The 20910-nt window shown below is 39.7% G+C and overlaps 6 protein-coding genes across 11 annotated transcripts in view; 2 read left to right on the forward strand and 4 right to left on the reverse strand.

The window, feature by feature from the left end:
- The window catches only part of LOC108557518 (MICAL-like protein 1), a 29140-nt gene extending 14760 nt beyond the window's left edge, over positions 1-14380 (forward strand). The window contains exons 1-8 of one of the 5 annotated variants that reach the window (XM_017914049.1): positions 2885-3077; positions 6414-6598; positions 7520-7707; positions 9137-9228; positions 10556-12582; positions 12810-13002; positions 13061-13280; positions 13335-14380. In XM_017914049.1, the coding sequence (XP_017769538.1) occupies positions 6447-6598; positions 7520-7707; positions 9137-9228; positions 10556-12582; positions 12810-13002; positions 13061-13280; positions 13335-14116 (3654 nt within the window). In that variant the 5' untranslated portion in view covers positions 2885-3077; positions 6414-6446 and the 3' untranslated portion in view covers positions 14117-14380. Of the gene's footprint in view, positions 1-2884; positions 3078-6140; positions 6237-6413; positions 6599-7519; positions 7708-9136; positions 9229-9268; positions 9695-10251; positions 10305-10555; positions 12583-12809; positions 13003-13060; positions 13281-13334 lie in introns of those variants that run through there. The other 4 variants (XM_017914048.1, XM_017914050.1, XM_017914051.1 and 1 more) reach the window with 4 other exon arrangements.
- A 93-nt stretch (positions 14381-14473) lies between these two features.
- Positions 14474-15507, reverse strand: LOC108557528. Its single transcript, XM_017914063.1, has 3 exons — positions 15434-15507; positions 15311-15372; positions 14474-15203 (listed from the first exon to the last, which is right to left on the reverse strand). Exon 3 carries the CDS (start codon positions 15191-15193, stop codon positions 14594-14596), a length of 600 nt encoding a protein of 199 aa, XP_017769552.1. The 5' UTR covers positions 15194-15203; positions 15311-15372; positions 15434-15507; the 3' UTR covers positions 14474-14593.
- A 71-nt stretch (positions 15508-15578) lies between these two features.
- LOC108557519 (isocitrate dehydrogenase [NAD] subunit beta, mitochondrial) lies at positions 15579-17298 on the forward strand. Of its 2 annotated transcripts, none has more exons than XM_017914053.1 (5): positions 15579-15799; positions 15866-15919; positions 15996-16583; positions 16664-16873; positions 16932-17298. In XM_017914053.1, the coding sequence occupies exons 1-5, from the start codon at positions 15725-15727 to the stop codon at positions 17169-17171; spliced, it is 1167 nt and encodes a 388-aa protein (XP_017769542.1). In that variant the 5' UTR covers positions 15579-15724; the 3' UTR covers positions 17172-17298. The 2 variants fall into 2 exon arrangements, with proteins under 2 accessions (XP_017769542.1, XP_017769543.1); XM_017914054.1 differs by having other exon boundaries at positions 15581-15769.
- Positions 17299-17307: 9 nt separating this feature from the next.
- LOC108557526 lies at positions 17308-18658 on the reverse strand. The gene is made up of 5 exons (XM_017914061.1): positions 18341-18658; positions 18185-18283; positions 18010-18132; positions 17815-17947; positions 17308-17546 (listed from the first exon to the last, which is right to left on the reverse strand). The coding sequence occupies exons 1-5, from the start codon at positions 18455-18457 to the stop codon at positions 17323-17325; spliced, it is 696 nt and encodes a 231-aa protein (XP_017769550.1). The 5' UTR covers positions 18458-18658; the 3' UTR covers positions 17308-17322.
- On the reverse strand, positions 18530-19613 carry LOC108557525. The gene is made up of 5 exons (XM_017914060.1): positions 19497-19613; positions 19308-19433; positions 18899-19253; positions 18667-18848; positions 18530-18602 (listed from the first exon to the last, which is right to left on the reverse strand). The coding sequence occupies exons 1-4, from the start codon at positions 19590-19592 to the stop codon at positions 18682-18684; spliced, it is 744 nt and encodes a 247-aa protein (XP_017769549.1). The 5' UTR covers positions 19593-19613; the 3' UTR covers positions 18530-18602; positions 18667-18681.
- A 99-nt stretch (positions 19614-19712) lies between these two features.
- On the reverse strand, positions 19713-20820 carry LOC108557527. The gene is made up of 4 exons (XM_017914062.1): positions 20714-20820; positions 20428-20608; positions 20074-20323; positions 19713-19884 (listed from the first exon to the last, which is right to left on the reverse strand). Exons 1-4 carry the CDS (start codon positions 20782-20784, stop codon positions 19727-19729), a joined length of 660 nt encoding a protein of 219 aa, XP_017769551.1. The 5' UTR covers positions 20785-20820; the 3' UTR covers positions 19713-19726.
- Positions 20821-20910: the final 90 nt, after the last annotated feature.

Here is a 20910-nt window from a genome sequence, read left to right on the forward strand (position 1 = left end):
CTTTAGCAATTAATGGAAAAACAATCTATTTGAAATCTCTACCATTTGGTTTATTGTCAGTTACGAGGAAAACTTTCTAACAAATACAATTAATATTATTATGATTAAACCAGGGTTTTTCTATAAATTTTGAATGCAGCAGACTTTCTCTTGGAACGCTACCAAAAGGGAAAAATATAACTCAAAGTTGATGGTAAATTCTGGTTTCGGAATCGATCGACCTTTTGTTATTAATTAATTATTAATGTATACGAATATGGTCATCGTCGGTCAATTACTGGTCGTGTTTTCTGTTTCTCCTATTCATAAATAATTAATCACCCGCCGCCGTTGTTGCGCGCCGTGTTTTCTGCATTTCAAAAACTTCACCACGATGTTTTTTCCTTCTTCGCTCCTCCGCGATTTTCCCAGGCCGATATCGTATCGAAGGGAAACGAAAATCGATCTACTCCTCGGCCGTCGCTGCGGTTTCCGCGAAGCCCTTCCTCAGCTTCTTCGATTACGCAATTCCCCTCGATCGAGTTGTACTTCTTCCTCGTCTTATTATTATTTATCGAGTCTTCCGCTCGGAGGCGCCGATCATCCGACAGTTCTCCCCGCGCCTCCGTTTGCCGCACCGGTCATCATCAACGGTTCGAGGGACTTGGAGGATTTGCATTTGTACCGTTTCGCATCTGAATCAATTGGAAATCGTTCGTGGCTTGAAATAGTTCAATAATCGCCGATACCGCTATTGCACAGTTTCATTCGCCGATTGAATTTCTTTGCAGACACAACAATAACGTACGAAGCAAAACAATAATAAGAGGCACCGCAACGAAATGATCTGCATCAAATCGACGAGAATACACAAAAAAACATGCATAATAATATTGCTGTTTTAAGATAGTTGAGCAATTTCCAATCGTTTATATTTTCATCGCAATTAGTTGTTTTGCAAGCAAATGGTCGAGGAAACGCAATTGTGTAACTTTAAGAGAATTACAAAAAAAGTATTTCGTTATATTTAATTACAGAACTAAATCAATAGATAAATGATAACTCTACATGCTAACAATTCTGATGAAGAAATTCGCACAGTAAGTTCTCTGTACAAGGATCAGCATCGATTAGTTAATGAAACAGCAAAGTGCATAAAATACATGAAGCGTCATTAAGATGGAATTTGGGAAAACCGACGAATTAAATTTGCAAATTAAGTATTCTTCCTTTCGAAAAACAAGTTTATTGTGCACATAAATCACAATTTAAACGAATTTTTGTTATGAACTACTTTGTCCATTTTCATTCGTCCCATGATTAAAACATGATTAATAAATATAGCAATACTTTGCATAGTCCGGTTTCGATCAGGATTGAAAATATCAAAACAAATAAAATTTTTATTACTGTATGAATTTTCTTGCACTAAAAAATAATAATATTTTGGTTGTGTTTTGTATTCATTTCTGGGTTTTGGTGACGGTTACCTTTCACCTTTCGTTCTCTTAATTAATTTGTATCGGATGGACGTCGCACGATGATCATCAATTTTAACGATCTGTTCCTCGTTTATTATTATTTATTTTATTTATTTTTCTTGGTAGTAAACATATGATTTTTAGAGGTTTCTTTGTATATAGCTACTAACATTAATGCATGTCGTGCTCCAAACGAGATCACTTTCTCTCGTGACTGCTGCCATCTATCAAATGCAATTTACATAAAAAAATATGAATGAAATACGTACATTTGTTCCATTATTCATTTTCAATATAAATATTTCAATATTTGTTGCTCTCTTTTCATCTTTTAACATTTTCGAATCCACTGTTTGTTGGTCAGTTTTTATTTTATAATAAGAACAATTATTGTAACAACCATCAAATAGTAGCAATCATTACAAACATAAATAGAAAAAATACACATGAATTATAGTAACTATTGACCATAGTCTATTCTATACTTACTGCAATAACTCGTAGAGTACGGTTTATTTCCGCCAATATCCCGAACTGTTTGAAATCTGATGACTTTAAAATCGCATAAAATAAACTGTACATTGAGTGTATAAAAAAACGATTTTACGTAAAAAAAATAATAATTTTCTGTACTAATTTTTATTTTGTCAATTCAAATTTCATTTGTTTTGATATTTTCAAACCGGACTATAGTGAATCCGGACTGATCAAAGCTGCACAATTGCTGTATTTCTATAATTTTATAAATATTTTATAAAATTGAAGAAAATGTTAGTACCACAAAATATGTCAAAATTTACAATTTATTAACTAAAACTTAAGTACTGAATCTACATTTTAAAGATCAATAATTAAGGCATATATGAAGTATAACTTATATTTTATTTTACTTTTCTTAAAAGTAAATGAAATTCATTCCACAATTGATAGTAAATGTAATTATTGAATTACTTTTTACTTGGGCATCAATTATGGAATCTCTAATGTATTTTATAAATTTGAGTGGTATTAAAACTTGTTACTTAATAAAGTAATCTCCGTTTTTATCCAATATCTTGAAATTAACTTTCGTACGCAGTTAATTAAAAATTGCTTTCTAAAATGTAAGAAAATTAAGGATATTAAAGGCATAAATTGTATTAAGGTATTATTTGTTGCGTTTCGAATATTGTAGTAATAATAACTAAAAAATGAGGAAACGCTCGTTTCGTAATTGGACCTTTGCAATTTTCTGGCCAAATGGACTAGAACAGTGTGTTGTTTTTGAATGCATGTAAAGTTGAAGAGAGGAAACAAGTAATATTACGGTTTCAGCTTAGCCCGTAATGGTATTTTCTCCTAATCCCGATGGGGTATTAAGGTGAGAGTTTGATGGCAGAGAGTGGAAGCCGCGCAGCCGCCTTCAATACGTGGTAGTAGTACACGCGTAGCCGCAATCCCCAACCAGTCAGGTCTGAATGTTCGCATTGGTTGTACGCTCCAACCTCATCGATCCAAACTTTTTGCCGTTTTCGTTCACGTTCATTCTATTGCATTAATCCAGTGTACTCTTCTCTCTAACAGTGCGTGCTTTACCAGTTCACCTTCCTTCGTGCCGCGAAGGATTCCCAGGATCAGGTAATTTTAAACAGCAATAACGTTCACGTGCAAAACTCTTCTCCACCATACGAACGACAACAACAACAAAACATACAAAAACATTCATTTTTTGTTGATTCCTCTTCACGTGGTTTTCCAAGTAGTAGAAACGGCCTCTTTGTTGGCCAGATGTTTCCTCGCCACCAATGGCACGTTATCCTACGGGCAAAACCAATCTTTTATAAGCTTATTACTGTTGTAAGATTATCGAAATTTATTTGCTTTTTCTCAAAAAAATCTCCTGGACGTTTATGGATTCAACACTACTGTACAAAAGATACCAAATTTGCTTGTGACCCTCATGAAGCTATAATGCGCCAGTGTAGATAACCCTCGAATGCTGCTTTGACACGTACAACACGATGGTTTGTTTTACAGTACACATTGGTCGTCGGCTTTATCAAAACATATACAAAGCAACGTGTGTGCCTCTCTCTGATATGTATGTTAGATCGTATGCACTTCTACTCTTAATTGTAAATACAGAGACGTACAAAGATCAACTCCAATTTCACAAAAAAGGAAAAAATAACTAAAAATATTTCATCGTCATTGTAATTAATTACAAACAAAAATGTTGGAAATTACTATTGTCACTTACGTGTTGTATACAGTGAAAGGTATTTGTAAACTGAAACCGATGTTTACTAATATCATATAGACTTTGAACGTTTCCTTTATAAGAAACAATAATAATTTTTATTGTTTTAAAGTATAGTTACTAATTATGTTTGTCCTATTGGAAATAATCATTAATATATTTATCTGCTTTTTAAGAAGCCAGAAATGGATGCATGCGTACGCTAAGATGTAATTTTAATTAAGATATGATATAACTCGATACAAGAAATTAATTCAAATTTTATCTAAATGTTAGGACATAACGCTAATAAACTTGAATGTAAATGTTACGGAATCACCGATTGAGGGGGAAAACATGGTAATAATTATGAGATCTGCAGAAGAGCGGAACTCCGCACCGTTTGCATAATTGAAATAATGCTGTGTGCAAGTTATGGAATTCGGAGAAGCACGAATGCAAAACCCGTCCCAATTTCTTGCACCAAATACGACAAGAGCGAGTTTCTAGCTAAATTGCCCTACTGAATCACTTTCTAGTATTTTCGCAGTAAGCAGAAAACGGACGAACTGCAATAACTGAGAAACAAAAACATACAATAAATGGAGATTACGATCGAGAACTGGACGACGTGCAATGCGTTCGTCGCATTATTTTCCATATACGGAATAGGATTTTAATATATGGAAACAATTAATTAATTAAACTTGCTGCCCTCGGCCAAACACATTGTGGAATTCACGTCGCTCCCATTCTTACGTTTTCTTTGGTTCATCAGATCACCTAAATAATCTCTCATAACATCAAATCACTTGATTTAATTCTTATTTATTTTTTAGGATGAAAGAAACCCTACTTCCTAAATACAATATATAGGCGTTGCTAAGTAAAAAAAATAAGTCGCATGAGTCACACGAACAGAGTTGAGCGAATTAGCATGGATACAAGAAACTAGTTCGAGGGAGTGCGGAAACGATTGCGAACGCAGGGTGGGAGGGACAGATATGAAGTTTATTAAAAAAAATAGGTCTAATGAGATTCCAAGGCGAAAGAGAGCAAATCAATTTCTAATTTGCCGAGATTGGAATCGGCGTCGGCGAGGATTATAATTAATCACGTTGCGAGCGCTGCATTTTCCGGCTGGAGCAGGTGATAAAACGAGTAGGAAGTGGATGTGTGATTTCTTCCTGTTCTTAGTCTCGCGCTGTTTTTGTTCGCGTTTGGGCCTACTGCGATTTGCATATACCTATGGAATTCCTCTTTGTTTTCGTTCTCGAGGTGCAACTAATTCCCTTTTTCGGATTTCCAGCGACGCCGATCGCCGGCCTTCGCAAATTGTATTCTGTCACATCTTTCTAATTCTATATATAGGAGATTAGTCATTGTTCTCTCATTCATTCAAGTGGTTTCCTGTTGAATTTCCTTCTGTTTTCTTAAAAAGATAATAATTTGGGAATCCGTTTCGTTTTCTTATATACCTTTGATATAATCCTAGCAACAGCTGTTCGGTTAAAAAATGTAAATAATTATATAATCTCTCGTATTAAGTTTTTGACTGATAAGATCATTCGAATTACATGCACTCCAATTTCCACTTGATACGTGTTTATTAAAAATATATATATTTATAAATATAGATTCGCAACTCTGCTGCGCCTTCCGAATCGAAAGTGATTCCGTTTAATTCGTTTCCCTCGACCTCGAGGATGCCCAGGATCTGTGTCAAGATTAGCAGTTGGAAACAAATTTATTATAATTAATACCACATCTCGCAGTACATTATCCCACGTTCCGATCTGTCGCGCGAAGATGAAAGACTTTTCTTGTACATCATCCAGCAATGGACGGATGAAAGAACAGACGTTAGGTCTTCGCAAATTGATTTTCTATTTGGGGAAAGGTGCAAATAAAAACAAATTAATTAATCGATTTCGCACCTGGGTGTAGAAAGCTGCAGTTTCTAAACATGCTTAGATCTTCTACTCCTAGAGTGCATCTCGCGTTACGTAAAACGCCGGGCGCATCTCGTTCTTGCGTAACGACGCGAACACCTGCGAAATACTTAATAAACACGTTCACCTTTCAATTTTCATCTTTCCCGGGGCTCACGTTGCCAGGCCAACGGATAAACTCTCCGTCGTTCTCTTACTCGGGGTGTTTCCATCTACGGACTTTCCCACGTACTTGCATCATGATAATAATGACGATGGCGCAAATACGTTGATTCCTAAACACCAATTAGCTTCGATTTATCTCTATTTGTTGCTATAGCAATTGTTTTTTTTTCCTTTATTGTTTGTTTAGTTTCGATGCGATGTGTTTGTACGTTTATTTTGTCATCTTTATTTCTATTGGCAACCACTTACAGTCTTTCATAATTGTTAAAACGATTTCCCAACTCAATAATTATATTTGTATTCCTTTTCTCCTTCTCATTGCACGTCTCTTCGAAAGTGTATATATATTTTTATACTTATATGTGTATACACATCTTACGTTCATATCTGGCTTTCCTTGACTCGGCAACAGCCGTCCGAGAAGCGAACAAGCAAGCACCTGTGAGGCTTATAATTATTTACATGTTGTTGTTGTTGTTTTTAATTTATTTATTTTCTTTCCTCCTTCCTCCATTCAGCTTCTTCCATATGTTTTTCTCTCTCACGCGCATTCTGTCTCTCCGACTGGTGCATTGTGCAAACTCTGATGATTCAATCTTTCCGTTTGCTTTGTTACAGATTCCCTCGCAAGTGCAGCAAAGAAGAGAAGACATGGGCGAGCGACGGGGCACCAAAGGCTTAGAGCTGTGGTGCAAGAAGATGACCCAAGGTTATCCCGGTGTGAAGATCGACAACATGACCACCTCCTGGAGGGACGGGCTTGCCTTCTGCGCCATCATCCACCACTTTAGACCCGAACTGATGTGAGTATGCACGATTCTCGTTGTCATCTGATTAGAAACGACGGAGCCCCGCATCTCCGCATCAATTTGGTCATTGAACCTCTGCGAAAGGCTTTCTCCCGTTTTGCTAATTGCTCTTCAACCACGACTGCAAATTTATGAATATTAGTTAGTTATAATAATTACTATCATCATTGGTAAACCGGTTTCAATTTAAAGCCAATACAAATAACGAAATGCTAATAATCTCTTGTATTTCTTGCTTCCGTTCCGCGCCACTAAATAAGGTCAAAACTTCAACAACAAAAAATAACTTGAATAATTCCGTATGAAACCTATTACATTTACTTGTTCTCTTTTTTTTCTACAAATGTGTAAATAAATGGATGCAATCCTGCGCAAGATCTAGTTATATAATTATATAACTGTGCCCATCTGAAAGTGGATCAACTTTAATTGGCTCGAAATTAATAAATAAATTAATTAATTTAAAGAAAAACCGCGGGAATTATGAACGTCCGCCCGATGGTTGTATTTAATTGGTTTTCATTTTAATTTCTCTCTCGATTCCGAGAAAGAAAAACCCGTTCCGACCTTAATTTAGTGTTAATTGAAACTTATATATGTATACATATAATATATATATATACCCTTTTTCTTAATTAGTGGCCATCCGCGTACAGACTACTCTTATCTAGATTACTGCTCGTTCGATTGATAATCGCACTTGGCACATGTCATCAATTGATTTCGTCTAATAATTATAAACATCCTGCTGTCAGGTAAACAAAGCTTGCTCTAAAATCATCGATGAATCATGGATTCCATAAAAATAATCTATTTTCTAGAGTTAATCTCTCGTTCTTTTTCTCCCGTACTTGTCACCCACTGTCTAATTGAAAAAATGTGATGTTTATTTTGGTCTTGTATTTCTTTCCGCAGTGATTTCGACAAATTGAACAAGGACGACGTGTACAGGAACAACGAGCTGGCGTTCCGCGTGGCAGAGCAGTACTTGGGGATTCCGGCTCTGCTGGAGGCGGAAGACATGGTGGAGTATCCGGTTCCGGACCGTCTATCCATCCTCACTTACCTGTCGCAGTTTTACCAGGCCTTCGAGGTGTCTCACGGTAAGCAGGAGGCGGCGATGGCACCATGAATTGCAAGCTGTTCATCCGAGGTCATCGCAGCCATAAATAAATAAGTAATAATGCGGAGAAGAGATACGAAAGGAAAAGAAAGAAGAGGGGAAGAAAAAACGAGCGGAGGGTCTCCTCTCTTAAATAATAAAATACAGATATTTATATGCACGAGGTCACGATTGTCTGCCTCGAGGGAAATATTATGTGCATTATCCGTGCCGCAAAGAAGACGTATTGGATAGCGAAATCCTTTTCATTTCGACCTTGTTGTTGCGATTATCATCACATCATCGCCATTGCGGTCGGCCCCACGAAGCGGGAGGAGGAACTGCTGCAATTTTCCTCCCGTTTATCCCATTGTTACGCCATCAAATCCTAAGTACATGGATCAATCAATTGGGCTTAGTTTGCGCAACGATCCTAGGCGGACCAGTTAATTGATAATAAAAGAGCCACGGATATTTTTCGTATCTCCGACCCGATCTTTCTTCTATGTTCACATACTTTACCAGCAAACTGGACTATCATAGTAGTGAGCCGTGCCTTTACGCTCTTATCCCGGCAATATCTCCATCCGCTGTTGTTGTTCTATTATAGTTGTGCAACTATGAAATTCCAATTGCAAAACGCACTAAGGCTAGTTAAGGCACGAAAGCCTGATCTCACTTCGTTCACCTGAGCTTCACGACATTGGCAAGGCCGCCGCCGCCTCTGAAATAACAACAATCGAACGAAAATAAGATTGTAATGAATAATGTGTGTGTATTATGCATACCTGGAGGATTTTGCAATCCTCGAAAACTATATATAACATAGCAATGTTTTCAAAATAGAAAAATCATGCAACCAGTTTAGCACTAAAAACAATGTATTGTTTTTAACTCGTGAATGTTATAACGCAGACGGGATTATTTATTCTGCTCTTAATTATTTAGAACGTTGTCGCTCTTGGTAGTTAATTGGCAATGTCTGCTATATGTAGGAGTTGAATAATTCAATGAGAGTAATCGATATTACCATCCAGTGATAATGGGAAGAGGAGTTGCTGTATATTATCTGCACACATGCAAATTTGAGGTGTGTGTAGCAATAAAGAAAAGACAATTAAGCAGAGATCGAACTTTCTCCGGGGTTCATCAGAAGAAAGTGATGTCGAAAGAATGATGATAATAGTCATCCCGGTTTTATTTGCCCGGCGTGCACAACGTCCTAAACGGTCTGTTAATGTCTTTCGCATCGTCTCGCGTGATTGCAATTAAGGTTTCCTTGGTTGCGTAACGCCCCTGCGCTGCTCCCACGTACCGCATCTGCTGAAATGCCATCGCACGATCAAAACGCCGACCTCGGCGATTTATCAACGCTATTATGCGTTGTACGATGATTATGACCCAATAATTAATTAGACATGTCTTTGCAGGATCACAGTCGAGGGCCGTTCCGAAGAGACCTGCCTCCTCCGTCCCGGATCGGGGCATCGTCTCTCCTGCTTCTACTAGCCCGCCCACTAAGGTAAGTCACAAATCACGACTCATCGTGAACATAATCGGCTGCAACGAAAACGGTGTTCAATGCAATTGGAATTAGAAAAACAATTTCATGTAAACGCACACGTTTTGTATTACTTTGTTACATTTGGATTAAATCATCGAAATTATTAATCGCACCTAAAATAATTTGGAATATTTGAGTGGTTGCCAGAGGATTTCAAAAAGAATTCGGTAGAACAAAATAATCCTTGAAGCAAGATCATTCTATATACATACCTACTTATAATACCTAGCCAGTTACTTTAGTCTCTCTGTAAAGTTTAGTCCATGTTGTGCAATGTGCTATTTTATCCCTTTTTTGCTTGTCGTTATCGTATTCGCTGTACATAGTACTTCATTACATGCTCCAGCTTATTTTATTATTCATCACGAGTAAAATAGATAGAATGAGAGATAGTTAAAGAGAGAGCGAAAACGTCAAATAGCAGGTAAACGTAATAATTGTAGCTGTTAGAGTGTTGTTTGTTTAAACTTTTTGAACGATTTCCTTTGCTTATTCGCATTAGTCGCCACATCCCGCGTGAACGAGTAAGTATTCTTTCCTGCTATTTCGTTGTGCCTGTTGCTCATTGCTTATAAGTTCGCAAGCCAGTGTGGGTTAAGGTTGTTTTACTCTATATTAGCTATCCGATTTTTGTTTTGTAACTGTATGAACTTTGCCATTGTGGAAATACTCGAGTTTCAGTAGTTTGTCTGTTCCTATTGCATTGCATCTCTTTGAAGCTGTTTCTCTAGGTTTAATAATAGCTACGAGCAAGGCAGTTTACGACAAGCAGCAGCGGCAGCCGCGTTGTAAATAGCATCTAAGGGTGCTCTCTCACTCTCCATTTCTTTCATTCTCTGCATAATTATTAACTAAAAAATAAAATAGTACATTGCATCGATATAACAATAGTAATTATATATAATATTTGTATTGTTTTGTTTATATGCTTTAACCCACACTTGTTTGTTTTGTTTTGTTTTTTTTCATTTCGTTTATCAGGAAGAAAGCTTGGATATCATGGGACAATACAAATCAGAAATATTCTGCTAAAGGTAACAAAACGTTTAAAAAAGAATAGAACACGAATCATTATGCTTTACACCTCTTTCTCTTTGCATCTACAATTTCATTATCTTCTCATCTCGATTTCTCATTTGGAGACTTCATCTTGAAAAGCTTACGCTAAAACATGCTTTTTCTTCTTCTCATTCGCTTAGTTTTGATTATCATGTTATAATAATAGGATTTAATTATTTTTGTGTACTTACTAATAATGCTTTTCGTCTCTTTGGTGTGACTGTAGATGGCCATCCGCAGCACGGGTGGCGTAACCGTAGGGATGCCGCGTCGGGACCCGTGCGCCAAGTGCTGTCTTCCTGTGTTCATTGCCGAACGTCTGAACGTAGGAAAACTGCTCTACCATCGCACGTGCTTCCGGTGCGCGAGGTGCAGTAGTCAGCTAACACTCGCCAACTACTACGAGACGGAAACGCCGAACCAGTTCTGCTGCGAGACGTGTCCCGATGAGGTTGTGGCTACGGAGACGACAACATCAAAGAAGGACGTAGACGTCCTTCTCTTGAAGGAGAAGCCGATCGTGGGAAGGTCACTCAGCGACGAGGAGAAGTCAATGCTGAGCAGCGATCAGCAGCACTTCGTCACCGCACTCGACTTCCCGGATGTAAGCGGCTCCGACGAGTTCACACGCGCACGGTCCTTCTTCATGAGCGCCCAACTTAATGAAGATGAGGACGATCATCCGCCCGACCTTCCCAAGACCAAGCCACCCGACACCGTTGAGTTCAAAGACAATTCCGAATCAAACGACAGCGGTCTGTTGTCCACCAATTCTAGTGTAAATAGTGTTAAAGATAATGTTGTTGTTGATGATGATAATAGTAGTAGTATAAATAGTGTTAAGAATTTTGGAGATGACAAAGTTGTTACCAAAGAACCACCACCGGTCACGCCGACGTCCGCGTCTTTGGTGCAGGCAAGGATGAGCATTTTTGAATCATCTACGTTGCCAACCAGCAACGCCGACGATAGCGTTTTAGAATCGTCTCCATCGCAACATGACGAGAGCGTCATCCTCGTCAGCTACAATTTGCCAGCCGTCGTCTCCGATGACTCGCTCACTAATGTCATTGGTGACGACAGCGTCTTCGAATCGTCGCCTTCGACCACATCGTTGAACAAGCGACAAGAGATGCGGCTCGAATCTCCAAAGGCCACACCAAGGAAAAAGTATCAGCAAGAGATTAAACCTTCTCCGCCTGAGGAACAGCCTCCAAAAAGACCTGCCACCCTATTCTATGAATCCAAACGAGATAATATATCAACCAAAAGACCGGCAACGATGTTACAGTCATCGAAACAATCACCACAACAGGAGAAATTGTTCTTTGGTGAGGTAAAATTGCGGAAGACGCCGCCAGAGAAGCGCGCCGCAACGCCGCCGAAGGAGGACGCGTTGCCCGAAATTAAACTGAAACCGATGCTGAAAATAGATTCAATAAAGCGACTGGAAGAAGCCGAGCAAGAGACGATCAAAGCGAAACTTGACGAATTGATGCCCGTCTCGCTAATAGTAAAAGATACGAATGCAGTGACGGAGGGAAGAAACGGCAATTCAAATAGGTTAATGGAAGAAAATATACATATAAACAATAATGATAATGAGTTTGAAGAAGACGAATTATGCGAAGACAATAACGTGGATTCGTTGTTTGAGAATCTCTTGGAGACATCGCTTGAGAAGGACTTTAATAAGTTAGCTGATAATTGTCTGGATGATGATGAGTTCGCTCTAGATGACGATTTCGAGCGACTAGTTCAGTCCTTGGACAAACAACCGGTAAATATAATGGTGAAAGAGTCTGAACCAATCGATAAGAAAGATCAAAATGTGTCAAATCGAGTGGAAATTGTTAAAACTGAGGAGAATGTTGCGCAACTCCAAATGGATGTTAATAAAGATGATGAAGATATTAATATTGATAATACTGAGAAATGTAAAGAACAAGAATATCCTGGAGATTTGAACCCATTCGGCGATGATAATGCTTCACTAAATCCATTTGGCGACGATGATGTTGCCGATGAAGAAGTTGCAGATAATGATAAATCATTGAATCCCTTCAGCGATGATGAAGATGATGAACAGATACTCGACGTAATTTCACCAGCGAAGAGCACAAATCCTTTCGAAGATGACGATGATGAGGATCAGCCAGAGCAAGAGATATTCAAGAAACCTAACCCGACGGCACGCAAGTTAATTCCGGCTCCCAGGATTAGTTTACCGCATTTCTGGAACAACGAGCACAAGTAAGTTTTTGATAGTTGTTTCTATTTAAAATTTTAAAACAAAATAATAAAAACAATGCGGGCGATTTGGTTTGGTTGTTAGTTACGGAGACCAGAGGACCGTTAGTTCTCGCTCATTAATATTCAACGCAAGTACGCAGGAACTACCTTTTCGCCGCTTTGTTAGGAGCATTTTTATAGTTCTACTTTACTAACCATTGTATAATGATGAAACATTGTGTCACCAGAATTTCCGGCGGTGAACAGCAAAGAGGCGAGAATTCCTCCTTCGGATCTTCCACGTCCATCTCAAGTGGTGCTTCCAGCGCACATTCGACGAGGCGGAAAAAGGCGGCGCCGAGACCGCCGATCTCGAATCTCCTGGACCAATCGTCTCTGCAGCAGAGCCGCCCCAGTGATGCCAGTCCTACGCCAAGCGTTGTAAGTTGTCGACTATTCAGTCTTTGGACAGACCATCAATTTAATTAATTGTTTGCAGCAAAATTCACCCAGACCAAGGAAGAGCAAGAGGGCTCCGGCGCCCCCGACTTCGACACCCGCCGCCAATCACAGACTATTGTCGCCCTCGGATATATCACCTATCAATGAATCCACCATCATCAACAGCAATTCTAAGTCTATGACGCTTGAAGCTGACGAATATGAACGCGAGAAGGACGTCAAAGATGAGAGGAATAGAACAAGGCAGAGCTGCAATAGTGAGTTGATGACCTATAAATCCCCGATAACTAGTAACTAAACGATAATTGCAGGTTCGAACCAGTCTAGCTTCGGAATACCCAACAAGAGCACTTATGGCAAATGGAAGAGGAAAAAAGGTCAGGCGCCAACACGGCCTATCCCGCAGAAACGAAGTATTAAGGCTCTACCGATGACGGAGGTGCGACGCGAGCTGGGCATCATCGAGGTACAGCAGCAGGGTCTCGAGAAGCAAGGTGTGCGGTTAGAGCAGATCATCAGAGAAAAATGCGAAGGACCCAATTCGGATGCGGATAGCGCGGTCAGCATCGAAGCTGAGGATCTGATCCTGCAGCTGTTCGAGGTAGTCAACGAAAAGAACGAGCTGTGCAGGCGGCAGGCAGAACTGATGTACCTACAACGGCAGCAGCGATTGGAGGAAGAGCACGCCGAGATTGAGTATCAGATCAGGTGTCTGATGTTGCAGCCGGAAGCAAACAAGACTGATACGGACAAAGCTCGCGAAGAAGAACTTATCCTTAGGCTGGTCGACATCGTCGAAAGGCGAAACGAGATCATCGAGTGTCTGGAGATGGACAGGGTACGCGAGGCCGAGGAGGACGACAGCATATGCAATTCGATGAATACGTACGCCACCAAGAGGGACGAGAACGTGCTCATCAATTCGAACGAGAGTCCCAAGAAGAAAGAGAAGAAAAAGTTCAGGAAAAAGTTTAAACTGAAGAGTTCGTTGTCGTCTTCGCCCAAAATCGATATGGACAAGGATGTAGACGAGTGCGAACCTTCAGAGGCTGTTGTTAAAGATAAAAAGAAGAAAAAGTTTAATCTGTTTTAAAAGTGGGAGCTGCAGCATTGAAATAGAATCGGAGAACATTACTTTTCCCGGCGAAAATCCGATATCTATTTTATCGATATATTTGTTTGTTTTTATTCTGTTCGTGTCACTCTATTTATACACGTTCGCAGTACTGTGTGTTACTTTTAATATGTATAACTATTTAACATAAGATGTTATAGCTATTTAAGTCCCCATTTTCGTTTTCTACTATCTATCAAGATTCGGAAATGTTTCCCGGCAGTATTTTTATTATTATTATTACTAAGAGAAACTTTTTATTATTTCTAATAATTCTATAAATAAATATTTAAAGAAAAAAAACTACTTCATTAGACACATTTATTGAACGTGTTATTTTCATCCTCTTTTTTTTTCACAAAAGATCCAATTGTCAGAATAAGACTTTTTAAAATAAATTGAAAAAATAAACAATAATGTCAACGTAATATTACATATAAAATTTAGGTATAAATACTATTCCTCTGAGTCAAGATCATGCAGCTTTTGCATAAAAAGCTCCATGGATATTTTCGTTTGAGCGCGCTTCTTTGCAGTTATCTTTTTAGCCTTCATCAGTCTTTTCTTTGACTTCACTTTGCTGCGAGTCGCGTGGTCTACAAACGTGAGAGATCTCTTTAGCTTCTTTTTGCTCATTACTTTATCATCGCCAGTTGGATCTTCAAATATAGTTTCAAGACTGGGATTCTTCAATTTCTTATTGCAATTTAGGTAGATCTTTTTTATCTGTTTCAGATCATTCTCCACTGTCAGTATTTTTTTGGGATCTATTATTTCAACTTCTGATTTTGCTACCTGCAGAGCTTCTGTCTGAACTGTAAGAGGACTCTGACCTCGCAAGGACCTTCTAAGATTTGGTTTGGCCACCATTGAAATACTACTCTGATCTTCTTGTGAAGTCTCTATTTCTTTCTCAGATTGTACAGTATCCTCAGGTTCCTCCTCTAGCATGATCTGCAGACAGCAGGGGTCAATGAATTTATGCAGACCAGACAGTCTTCTTTTGTTCCTCTTTGGTGAAATCTCAAGGCAACTCAGATTCCATTCAAGATCCATCCCTGTGGTTCTGCAAATATTTTCAATATTCAAATCTAATACAATTGACAACTAACAAATGTATGTCATTAGCTAGTGTAATCAACAATAGACAAAACTAGCAAAAATATGTCTCACCATAATTAACTTAAATCTATCCATATTCTTGTCCTTCCAATATGTATAAATCTTCATAAAGTCTAAAACATCGAATTTCAATGAAATTTTGCACATTCAAATTGAAACTTATTTAAAACAAACGGGCGATCATCCATAAACAACAAAAAAACAAGTACTCCAACTGTAAGTAACGAAAACAGACTAAAATTAACTAAAATTCTTCTCAATTCTTAAGACAGACAGGGATAACAACATAACGAATCAAAACAACTAACAGCTGCTAAGGCCCTCTCTCGGTAGACATAATTATATTGTCTACTCCCCACTTCCTCTTTAATTCATTTTAACCTATGAATTTCGTCCCGATTCTATTCTGTGCTAGTTAACTTTGGACTCATTTCGACTGGAATTCCTGTTGGAATAAACGTGAAGATGACTTCTTTGTATCTACGCAACGTGCCAAGGATTCTATCCCAGGCAAGTGCAAAGCAATATCAGTGTTTATATGTATGCCTATGTTTACATATTGGTTTACTGATGATGATATAATAACCATATGACTTTGATTTGTAGGCTGCCCAGGGCGCCAGGAATTTCCACAGCACTGCATCCAACAACAACACAACAGTAAATAAATATATTCATTCATTTACTATATAGAATGATTAACACCTATTGTATTCTAATGTGTGATCTGTTGTAGGGGGCCATTGAAAGGCCAGACACCCGTACCAAATGCACCTTGATACCTGGTGATGGTGTAGGACCAGAACTCCTGAATTCTGTTATTGAAGTGTTCAGGGCAGCCTCTGTGCCAGTTGACTTTGAGACCTATTTCTTCTCTGAAGTCAACCCTACCCTGAGCGCGCCCTTAAATGATGTAGTTGCTTCAATATCGCGCAACAGAGTGTGCTTGAAGGGAATCCTTGCTTCCCCTGACGCCAGTTACTCCGGAGAATTGCAGACCCTTAACATGAAGTTGAGGACATCTCTGGACCTGTACGCCAATGTGGTGCACGTGAAATCGCTGCCAGGTGTGAAGACCAGACATGAGAACATCGATTGCGTTATTATTCGCGAACAGACTGAGGGCGAGTATTCTGCTTTGGAGCACGAGAGCGTCACCGGCGTCGTGGAATGCCTGAAAATCGTGACGGCCAAGAAGTCCGAGCGCATCGCCAAATTTGCGTTCGACTACGCCACCAAGAACAACAGGAAGAAGGTGACTGCCGTTCACAAGGCAAACATCATGAAACTGGGAGACGGTTTGTTCCTGAGGAGCTGCGAAGAAGTTAGTAATATAGATAAATATGTTTATTGTGGTTTAAATATGATAACTGTTTTCATTTCATCTTGTTTATGCGTTGTTAGATCGCCAAGCTGTACCCAAAAATTGAATTTGAGAAGATGATTGTCGACAATTGTACCATGCAGATGGTTTCCAAACCTCAGCAGTTCGACGTTATGGTGATGCCGAATCTGTACGGAAATATCGTGGACAATATTGGATCGGGGCTGGTGGGTGGAGCCGGTGTTGTCTCTGGCGCCTCCTACTCCGCCGACACCGTCGTCTTTGAGCCTGTATAATTATATTATCAGATGATAGAAGGAAATTTATTAATGGATTATAAAATTTCAGGGTGCGAGGCATACCTTCTCGGAGGCCGTCGGAAAGAACGTCGCCAATCCCACCGCGATGTTGCTCTGCTCTGCTAAATTGCTGAATCACATCAACTTGGGCGCCTATGGCAGCATGATCAGGAACTCTGTTGATCAGGTACTGAAGGACGCCAAGGTGCGCACTAAGGATATTGGTGGCCAAGCTAGCACCCAAGAGTTCACCAGGGCAATCATCGCCAACCTGAAGCCAATCAATTGATGATACACGTTAATCTTCGTTCGTGTTTGTTGCTTCTAATCGAGTGCCCCAGTATTTTAATTTATTATTTATGTAAATAAACAGGACAAAGATAATTATAAAAGGTTTACCCAATCGACTAACGAAATAATTGTAGTTTTCATCGCCATTATTAGTCCTCATCTTCGTAATCGTCGTCGTCGTGCTTCTTCTTCTTTTTCTTGACTTCGGGCTTTTTCGCTTTCTCTCCAGGCAGCAACCTCGGTTCGGCAAGCTTTAAGATTCTCTTCGTCGGTCGGTATTTGAAGCAGATGGGGTTAACAACGAACGCGAATTCGCGCGGTTGGAGTTCTTCACGTTTTATAGCTACCGCCAACTTGATCACCCTCTTTGATGCTGAGCAGAAAACGAAACTTAATTAATACAAAAAGATGGGGCGTGTAGCTATAGTCGCCTGTATCACGAAAATCCGATACGACAAAGTTGGTTCGAACTCCAAAAAACCAAAAAAAAAATAGTGAGTAGAGATTTATATAAATTATTATTAATTGTTCTTGATGGCGTAGATTTATATCAATAATAAAGAGATTTATATTAATAATAAATGATATAAATCTCTTAATTAAAAAAAAATAAATTAACGCAAACAGGCAAAACGGTATACCTTTCGCCTTCAACGCTTTCCTGTTAACTCTGCCCAACCTCCTTGGTTTGCGGATCTTTTTCCAGCGACGAGGGATTGCGCTGAGCTCCTCTATTTTCGGTGAAGCAACGTACTCTTTCGCAGATTGCTTTATCTATATACGTATACGAAACATAGTGTATATGGTATCGATAATCAAGTAATTCTAAAGCTAACCTTGATGACATTCATCAGGTTGGTGGAATCTTGAGAGGGACGAATGTACAGTCTTCTGGTGAGCGGCGATGCAAGTTCGTCGAGTCTTGGCGTGGTGGAGGCGGACAATGCTTCTATCTTCACCTATTTTTTGGTTGCTATATAGTGAATATGTGCAGTATGTTGATAGACTTACGTGCTTATGTCTCGGTGGTTTCTTGTACATGAGTCTGGGCAAGGGCTTTGACAGAGCCTCGAATTTCGCAGCTAGCGTCGCTTCATCCGTTATGTTTTTCTGCTCAATCAAATTAAATGTAGATTGGGATTAACTAAAGAAAGAAATAATACTCACCGGCCTCCAACGGGGAGGAGGTTTAGGAACCGTTTTTGGCTTCGAATTATCGATGCACCACTGCTTCAGTTCCCTCAGAACTTCCCGCCTTGGCCTTGGCACGATGATGTCCTCCATCCTCAAGCGCCGAACGAACGTATGGAATAAAAACAGAAATGAAATGTGAAATGTTCACTGGAAATTTTGATCTGATTGACAACTAATGACCTTTTGTTTTCACTTCATTTGTTATGTATTATTCTTGGCAACGAATATGGTAAGTCTTCAAATAAATTAATGTTTATTTCGCTTAAGTTACAATGATGATAATATTGGTGTTTATTAACTAAGGATTGACTTGTTCATTCCACGGCCACGTATTTGGGAGTTATGATCCTCGGTGTGGCCAGCTGCTTCATCCTGGGTGTGGCCACGTACTTCAACGCTCCTTTCCTTGTCTGGAACGCGTACGGATTGCTCGTGTCCTCATACGACCTATGCATGGCCAATTCGGTGACCCTCGGCGACGCTGGAATCAATATATTTAAATGGTTGCATCTCGTTGTTGGACATCATTACCTGCTGCAGTCAAAGCTCCTTTCTTCACGTATCTCGGCTTGACAGGTTTATACTTCTTTCCTTTCTTGCCCTCCGCTAGTTTTTCAATGCGCGGAGTCGCTGTGTATTGGAGAGCTTTTCTTTTAACCCTAAAGAAAATATCATAGTTAGTTTTTCTGTAGGGTCTCCTCGGCTCTGCCATATCGGCGATCCTCTCCGATGGTTTATAACGCAGCGCGGAGTTCTTGACGCGGAAGAACTCGTTCATTTCATATATCCCGTCCACCGAGGCCCTCCAGAAGAGCCTCCTATGCGTCGGTATGGCCAATCGTTTGATGATGGGGGTCGCCTTGTACGTCTGGGTTCGTGCTTTCACCTAAATATTACTAATATTAACATCTTACTTTTATGAATTTGTTTTTAGTATTACCATGAAGGCTGTCACCAAAATCTGCATGGAATCCTGTGAAGGACTCTTCCGCATCAACCTTGGGGTGGGGACGCTGAGTTTCAATACGCGCGGCATCAGTTTCTTTAAGGGAGCTTTCTTTCCCCTCTGAAAATTAACTCAACGTTTGCTCAACCTACACGACACACTATAAAATACAACAATGTTTACCGAAACCGCCGGCTGTCTTGGGATTTCGCGCGGCTGCGAGTTCTCCTCGACCCACTTCATCATCTTGGCCGACATCCTCTTCTTGACCTTAGTCATTCTGACACCCTTTCTTCACAGCTGTTATTATCTCTCAATGATGATTGATGATTGGTCTATTGCTTGGTTTCCTATTGTTTAATCTTATTATTTTTTTATGTGTTTCTTTTTGGTAGTGTATTTCCAAAGTCCGCTTATTTTCTATCGATTGGTTTGGCCAGCTCCTGTATTCTTGCGGTGGCGACGTACTTGAGGGCACCGGGACTGATCGGAATGGGGAATTCTCTGTAATCCGTATCGGTGGAAGTCGCCCTAGGCTTTGGTACTGACAACTCCTTGACCCTGGGCGAAACTGAAAAGAAGTGTATGTGTGTGTGCGATCAGTTCAGTTTTGTCATTGGACTGGAAACGCACAACCAAAAAGAGCCCCTCTTTACGGCGCTTTCATTGGATGTGCAAAGTTAATGTGGTGATACACTGCGAATTTCGATGACAGATGCAAATATACACGGCTCGCTTTGATCTTTTGATCGATACTTACTAACTGCAATCAAGGCCATGGGATCCACGGTTCCCGGTTCGACGATCTCCTCTTTCATTGTGCGAAAACGTGACGGTTGGGCTAACTCCAATACCCTGAATGTCGGCTTGTACTTGAGCGCGTTCGGCTTCACTTTGCCGAGGTTGTTGATGTTCATCGAATCCTGTGAAGGGCTCACATACAACCATCTGGCCTTTGATAGCTTTAAAAGTCTTGGTTCCAACGTTCCCAACTCAGCATGCTTCCCTCTCTGCGAAATAATTATATAAAATTACTTTTAAATACTTTCAGTTAAGTTAACCCAATATGAGTTAAAAAATAACGATGCTAGCAATAATTTCATTCGATGCTTACGTTGATCTTCTCCGGTGGAAACAACTTCTTCGGCTGTGCTCGATTCGCGCACCATTCAAAGACCTCCTTGAGCTTCTCCTCCTTAGATTTCTTTGTCTTGGATTTACCAGGAGATTTGCTGGCGCCCCTCTTCTTATCCGGCTCCTTACTTTTAGAACGGCCCCTCGATTTTGCACGTTTCCTTATTTAGCAAAGAAAAAGAAAATAAGTAAAAACAAGATAAAATTGTAGTTATTAATTTAATTTATTAATAATTCGTCGAACAATTGCACACGAAAACACCTACTTATAAGCTTTCTTAGCCCTTTTGTACTCGTAATACGGGGAATTGTAGGAGACCTTGCCCCGCTTGTCCATCCTCTGCTCGAACTTCTTCCCTAAGCTCTCCTTGAAGATCTTTTTCTGCACTGAGTAGAACCTGCGTATGGATATATATTATTTAGATGATGCCTTCGATGATTGGATTATGATTTGCCTTGGCGG

The sequence above is a fragment of the Nicrophorus vespilloides genome, unplaced genomic scaffold (genome assembly GCF_001412225.1).
Source record: "Nicrophorus vespilloides isolate i.1.1-1 unplaced genomic scaffold, Nicve_v1.0, whole genome shotgun sequence".
NCBI classification, from domain to species: domain Eukaryota; kingdom Metazoa; phylum Arthropoda; class Insecta; order Coleoptera; family Silphidae; genus Nicrophorus; species Nicrophorus vespilloides.